The 7,052-nt window shown below is 37.2% G+C and overlaps 1 protein-coding gene across 1 annotated transcript in view; it reads right to left on the bottom strand.

The window, feature by feature from the left end:
* Positions 1 to 5,322: 5,322 nt before the first annotated feature.
* Positions 5,323 to 7,052, bottom strand: part of foxk1 (forkhead box K1) — a 98,715-nt gene continuing 96,985 nt past the window's right edge. Inside the window, exon 9 of the mRNA XM_078558603.1 lies at positions 5,323 to 6,236. Coding sequence (XP_078414729.1) covers positions 6,025 to 6,236 — 212 coding nt within the window. The 3' untranslated portion in view covers positions 5,323 to 6,024. The remainder of the gene's footprint in view (positions 6,237 to 7,052) is intronic.

Here is a 7,052-nt window from a genome sequence, read left to right as displayed (position 1 = left end):
ACAGGCAGATTTTTGATAATTTACACACAAGCTCATTACTCCATTTTGCCTTCCTCACCATTCATGAGGTATTCCTGAGATATTTCTTTGTCATGGTATTGCAATTGTCCACCACAAAGTAGCAGCAGCATTCCTTCTGCCAAGGTGTCTGCCGGCAATACATGGCTAGTGGACAACAGTACCAGGAAATACAAAGCATCACAGGTCATCAGAAGTACTTGATTGCAAAAATTTCCTTCCACTGATCCACTGGGTCATGTTAGAAACCAGGGAAAAGGAACACCAACCACTTGTTTGAAAATGCAACATTACAGAATGTATTTGCAATGAATCAACACATGTAAAAAGCACAGCAGACTAACATCAAACCATTAAAAGTTTACCAATTTGACACAGGACAAAGCTCACTTCCATTTCTCTAGATTGTGTTATTTACAAATATTTATCTACATTAAAATTCTTATCTTTACTAAGTTATTTAACCACAATGCTAATACTGCATTAGCTGCCATATTTGGTTGCCAAAGTGGACAGTTTTAAAACTTTACAAATGCAGCCTCTTGTTTTGTGATGTCTCTAAAGCACACTCAAAACCTTCTGGAATATGTGGTATTTACTTTTTTTAAAGACAATTTTCCAACAAAAGTCAAACTGTCAGTTGACAGTACTTCATTAAATTGAACAGTATACATGGGAAAATTAGTCAATATAGAAAAGACTAAGATCGGGATTTTCCAGTCCCGCCCACGGTGGGAATCGTCGCAGGCAGGGCGGAAAATTTGACGGACCGGCCAAAGGTCCGTTGACTTCAGGCGGGAAGCCGGGGGACTGGAAAATCCCAGCCTCAGAGCTTGCAGCTGGGTTTTAAAAATAAAGTCAGGTCACATATTAGGTATTAATTCTATTTTGATTCCACAGCCTTGAAAATCCAATGGAGGTAGGAAAGGAGGTTACATGCCGGCCCAGTCTCTGCTACTGGTGAAGAAGCGTGGGCCGTCAACTGGTTGGTGGCACATCTATGGTCTCACACTATCTTTTTTTTTTGGCGGTGTGTGTGTTTGGGGGGGGGGAAAGAAGGTGTGGAGACTGTTGGTATCAGTTTTCAATAATAATGGGGGCAGGGGATGGGGAGGGGAGAGAACTATACTCCACTCACCATTAACCCCTCCTCAACAACCTGGCATCTTTTGGAGGCTTGGACCTCAATTCCAACTTCACCAATTATCAGTGGTATGCCTGGCAAAACCAGATGTACCTCCATCAGCACTATGTTTGGCCCTGACAAAGTCAGGGAGCAGCAACATCCCAACATAGGCACTCAGTAAAAAAAAAGTTGACTTGTAATGGTCAGGTGGAGGTTTTGCCACTACAAGACCATTCTGGAGCCATCAATACATGGATGGAACCAGACAGATATGGAGTAGTCTGTAGGAATGGATTTTCAGCCGCAATGTTTCAATTCAGTTAGGAAATGTCATGTTAAATGAAGAAAATTATACCAAGTTTCATAAATTAAACTGTCTGGTTTACAAAATAATGACTTTGAATTTAGGGTATCACTAATATTTAGAGCTGACTTATCTAAATGTTTTGATTGCAAAGGCAACTGATGGACCCGTGAGTATATTGACTTATGTCAAACAGATCCAAAAGAAATAGCTATAAATTCTGAATCAAAACATATAACTCTCTATTGTTTCCCTTACATTGTGTACTTCTGGATTCTCTGCATCGTTTTAGATATGTTTTACAATAGGATGGTCTGAACACAAAATAAAAATCAATGGATAACATTTTATCTGTAGTATGATACTGGCCCTTCATAGAGATGAGACAGACACTACATTAGACTACTATCTCTTTTATCAGTTTATTCAGAGAATACATACAGGCCTCATCTCACATGTAGAATCTAACTCTTGCATAACTGTTCACAAGGTAAAAATCTAGTCCTATGAGGTGTTTTCAAACTATGCCATTCCATTGAAGCTCACTCTCAATGTATAAAAAGTGCCAATACTGGATTTGTACTTTAAAATCCACATTATAAATAAGAATACAAAATTTTTAAAAATATCTTTGATGAGATTTATTTTAATTCTCATCTTCCCCAGCCCCATGTTGAGATGCTAGGAGCTGTACTTTAATGGATTTTGGGAGTGATCTTTGCGGTGAGATTGTTAAACATCTTTGTGTTTAGTATAGAAAATGTAAAAGTTACAACACAACATGGTATTTTCAAATAATAGTGCATCGCCTACATGTGCTTTTTTTTATAAAAAAAAGGACATTCTAGCTTGGACTGATTGCAAACACAGACTTAGCAAAAATTTTGCATTGCATGAATCATACTTTGTTGGTTGACAATTAATTAACAGCAAACAAAATGATCTTATGCAATATTCTTACTGTACACTTTTGTCATGGTAATATAAACAAACCTTTAGCAAATTCCCTTACAAGCTGTAGGATGACTGCACCAAATGTTGGACAGCAATATGATCAGGATTGGGAAAAGCTGCCAACAACAGTGATTGTACTGCACTGCAAGAATAGTGCAGATTTGCTTAGAGGCTACTGATTATTGCAAATTTAACACTTGAAATTGGCTTCATTTCATAACAGATGTGGCTGTGTTTATATGGAGTGTGCAGTGTTGCCAGAAGAAATGCCATTTCAAGTCCGAATAAGACCATCTTTGTCCTCATCAAACAAGTTGTGTTGACAACCCACATCGGACTTGCACTGTCCAAAGTCAAACATTGCAATTCACCTTCTGTCCATATATCTTCACAGCTGGAGAAAATTTAATTTCAAACATAAAACTTCCAATTGAATTGCATACAAGTACAAACGAAGAAGTCTATGTGGAACACTATGCATGCTGTGTGTAGCACTGCATGACACAGAGAAAGGAACAAGGACTGGGCTTCAAGTCCAGATTTGTCAGATGCTCTTGTGAATGAGCAAGAAATGAGCACTGGAGAGAAACATCTCACATAATAATTTCTGATCTGTCCCAGTATAAGTAGACAGTATTTTTTTCCATCAGTCACCTCATTTGTAGTTTTAAATCATTCACAAATGATATGCACATTCTTTTAAGTAACTATCAATATCAATTAATTATCTTACAATGTTTAAAATTTATTCTGTGATGCTATGATTTTACATTACACTTAAAAAACCTAATGAACCAGTTACCCTTTTTGCTTTTGTACTTCAATATAAGTTTATAAGGAAGCTTAGATATATAGAAAGATCATTGAATATTGTTTTAAATCCCCATCCTCACCAAATCAAATCTTTTCAGTTCAGTGCTCTAAAACTTCAAATTATTATTTAAAAGTAAGCCAAAGAATGTAGACAGATATTACTCAAAAGTACATTTAGAGCAGATACCAGAGATAAAAACTTCTCAAATAATAAATGTTTGAAATAATCTGTCAGATAAGGTAATAAATATTGAGGCTGTTCAAAATGCAACTGGATGATGAGAGAATTTGGGTTCTGAAGGATATGAGCTTCAATACTCTTTTCACATCTCTGACTGTTCTCATTCTTCAAGGTCTATGATATTCAGACTAAAGAAGAGAAATTCTTGGAGAAGGCCCACCAGTATTTAAAATTTATTAGATGATATGCACAGTGGAGAACTGTTAAAACGATACATAAACAAATATAGCATTTTAATGCGTGACAAACCTTTGCATATACCAGTAGAAGATGCAAGAGGCTCTCAATTTTTAAAGGACATATTTCAGAAATGCAATATTATTCTGTACAGACACACATTTAACAGCTTTCCACTGCATCTATCATAAAACTTCGTTGAACTATTGCTTCTCCACATTTGAGTCACTGTGATGACCGATGCTTTCCTGAAAGTTCAGATAACAAACCAATACTGTCCTTTTAAAACATTATGTATTTATACAAGCCTCTGACCAATTTGAGGTCATCATCATTTTACTTTCAACTGTGTGCTTTGCTTCCTTTACTTTGTTGATATGTTCATGCGTCCTTTGTTAATGGTGCAGATGAAAACCATGTAATTTACCTCAAAGTTAACAAAGGACTTGTTAGAATGACTAATCTTTAGAAAGCTCAATTTCTACAAAATGAAGCTTCACATTTTTATTCCTGCAGTATTGGGAGGTGCGTAGTGGTGTGGAGAGCAATTCATAGCTACTCTCAATAAAAGTCCAGTCTGCCAAAAAATTATCGATATTTAACAGTCTTGTGCCAGTCATAATGCATGCCTCTGACATTCCTTTTTCATCAACTGGAAACATTATCTAAACTGATTATACTTTTCCAGGCAACATTACCAATACAAGTTTAACCAAGGTCTAGCCAAGAATGAGCCACGAAATGAGCCAAAGATATATTGGCTGTGATATAATTACACTTGTGTAAAGCAGATCTAAAAGAAACTGCTTTTGCTGAAATGCAACTTTTAGGAGGAAGTATAAAACAAGAAAATTTAGTGGAACACCACAATCTATGACCATAAGTTAATAGATGAGCTTGTGTGAATTATAGAATTCTATTAAGGGTTCTGAAATGGTACACAGAGGTAATATTGCGTCCCAAGCAGATCACATTGTGATCAACTGGATCTGAATCAATTTGTTGTACCCATTTCTTAAGCTATTTGCATTTATGAACATTCATTTAGAACAAGAGCATGCAACTCACATTTCTAAACTGATGTACACTGGGAGGCCAATTCCAGAAAAAAATCTGGATTATATATGCGTCATCTGATCTGATTCTGGGTTTAAGTTCAGAATGAATCCAATAGTGAAAATTTTCTATAATTTGCAATTTTTAAAAAAAGACTGATTACTCCTAGATAGCTTGCTATGTTGAGCATAAGAAATGTTACTAACTTCAAAGATAAAAAAATTATGTCAAAGGTTAATGATAGGCCCGTCCTCACTGATTCAAATTACAGCACTGATCACACCAATCCCCCAATAAGTTACATCGAAGCTTCAAATGTTGTTTTGCTGGTCAATTGTGGGCAAAACTATGGCTAACACATTACTGCACAGTTTGGAAAAAAAATGAACACCACTGTCAAACTGGACGAGGTAATTCAGTGAGGCAAAATGTTTCTATTTGAAAGTTTGGGGGCCGCAGGCACTGAGGATAAATCATTTTAGCACAGGAACCAATCTAGTTTGACAACCCTAGTATGAGGGAGTTATTCCTCCGTTATTAACATTAAACTCAGCGCACCAATATCATCCCCCAATAGGCTGGCTTTAACAATATTAATTAATTGTCCTGTTTTGCTTTAATAATTCCCATTTTAAAAATAAATTTCACTCATACGGGAGCGACTGCATTTCAAACTCCCACCCAACCAAACTACCTGGTTATAATGGGTCCCGTGTGGTCCTCCACAAATGAGCCATAATGTGGGGATGCTGTATAGCAAAGTGCAGTACACAAAGAGCAAACTGGCTGAATTTTGTGGCACTGGGCGAGAGCATGAAATGTCTCCAACATGATCTGGGCAGTATCATTAGACATCAAAGCTATTTAATTCTCTGTTCTTCTGGAAAGACCATGTGCACAAGAAATGGCAAGTCAGCAGTACCCATATGGTTTGTAGTAATTAAGTACATAAGTTAGCACACTTACTGAGCACTATCTCTATGTCACCAAGATAGGTTCTTGGCAATATCCCACTGTTGTGTCAAGAGGAACTCAAGTCATCTCATCTGCTTCCCTCCCACCAATCCTTTATAACATTTTTTTAAAAATTAAGGCTTGTAAAACACCAACAAAGCCTGAATTATGGAGATGGCTGCATTCTCCACCTCAGCCACCCTTAATCCTACAATCAGCTGTCTCATTTCCTCATTAAAAACAAGCGCTTCAGTTCAAGGTAGGCTTGGTTTTTTTATCCTCACTCCCATTAGTTTGGCACCTTGGAATTCTGTTTTTTTCTGTGAAACACATGGAGTATATCTTCACCATTGTAATTGGTTTCCTCGATTCCTGTTTTCTTTATTCACTGGCACCCTGCATCTGTGGAGTTGATGTAATCACAGCAAGACCAGAGCCTGAACCAGTTGACTCCTCCATCTTAGGCCGTTTGGCCTCAGGCTCACCTAGGGACATAGCTGAATGTTGTGGTTCTGTGACAAGGTGCTTGCTCACGACTACAGGGGAGGAAGATGTAGCTTGTGCAGCCAGGATCTGTAGTGGATTAGTTATAGCTGAGGAGGTGAAGAAAGTTATAATTAAAATAGTGTGCTTATTCTACAAGTTTTATTAAAACTTCTACCTTGAATCTATAAATCCCTTCATGACTGATGGGCACAAATTTCCTGCTCTTTCCAAAGGTTCTCCTCAAAGCTGCATTACACTTCCGGTTTCAGATGGATGGTGGCTAAGTCTGAGCTTCAATCTTCACTAGAGCCACTGTCAATGATGCCCTGTGATCAGCTGATAGGAATTGTGCATTCTGGGCCAGGGTTAGACCAGACAGCTTTTCCTTCCCTGTGGAGTGCTCCACTGAAGTATTTTGCTCCTGTCTGAGAAATCCACCAATGAGGACAGGCAAATTCAAATCCCAGTTAGACAGAACTCCCTGGTTCAGAATGCATTACAATTAAATTTAAAAAGCAACTCACTAATCTAATGCAGTTGAGCATAATGCCAACATAAAACACTGCCTGAGTTTCTATATAAAAGCAAGTTGTTGAAAGTTTTTAATAAAGCACACATTTATGGATAGTGCAAAGACATTTTCTCCAACTTAAAAACAACACATATGCAAATACAATTTATTCTGTAAAATAAATTGTGGGAACCAGATTTCAAAACATGGGAGTTTGAATGAATCTCGTGAAAATATTGTAGGACAATTTATGACAAAAATCTATGATGCACTGAATCAGCTGATCTCAATGGAGGTCAAGCATCTGGAATGCTACAATTCACTTTTCTCTGCAGCCTCAGGATTTTGAGATACAGTTCATTCACATTCACTTTTCTGACAAATCATAAAGGTAATAACCAGTAATAAAAAT

Source organism: Cetorhinus maximus, chromosome 15 (assembly GCF_964194155.1).
Source record: "Cetorhinus maximus chromosome 15, sCetMax3.hap1.1, whole genome shotgun sequence".
Classification (NCBI taxonomy): domain Eukaryota; kingdom Metazoa; phylum Chordata; class Chondrichthyes; order Lamniformes; family Cetorhinidae; genus Cetorhinus; species Cetorhinus maximus.
This window is presented reverse-complemented; position numbering and strand designations above follow the sequence as displayed.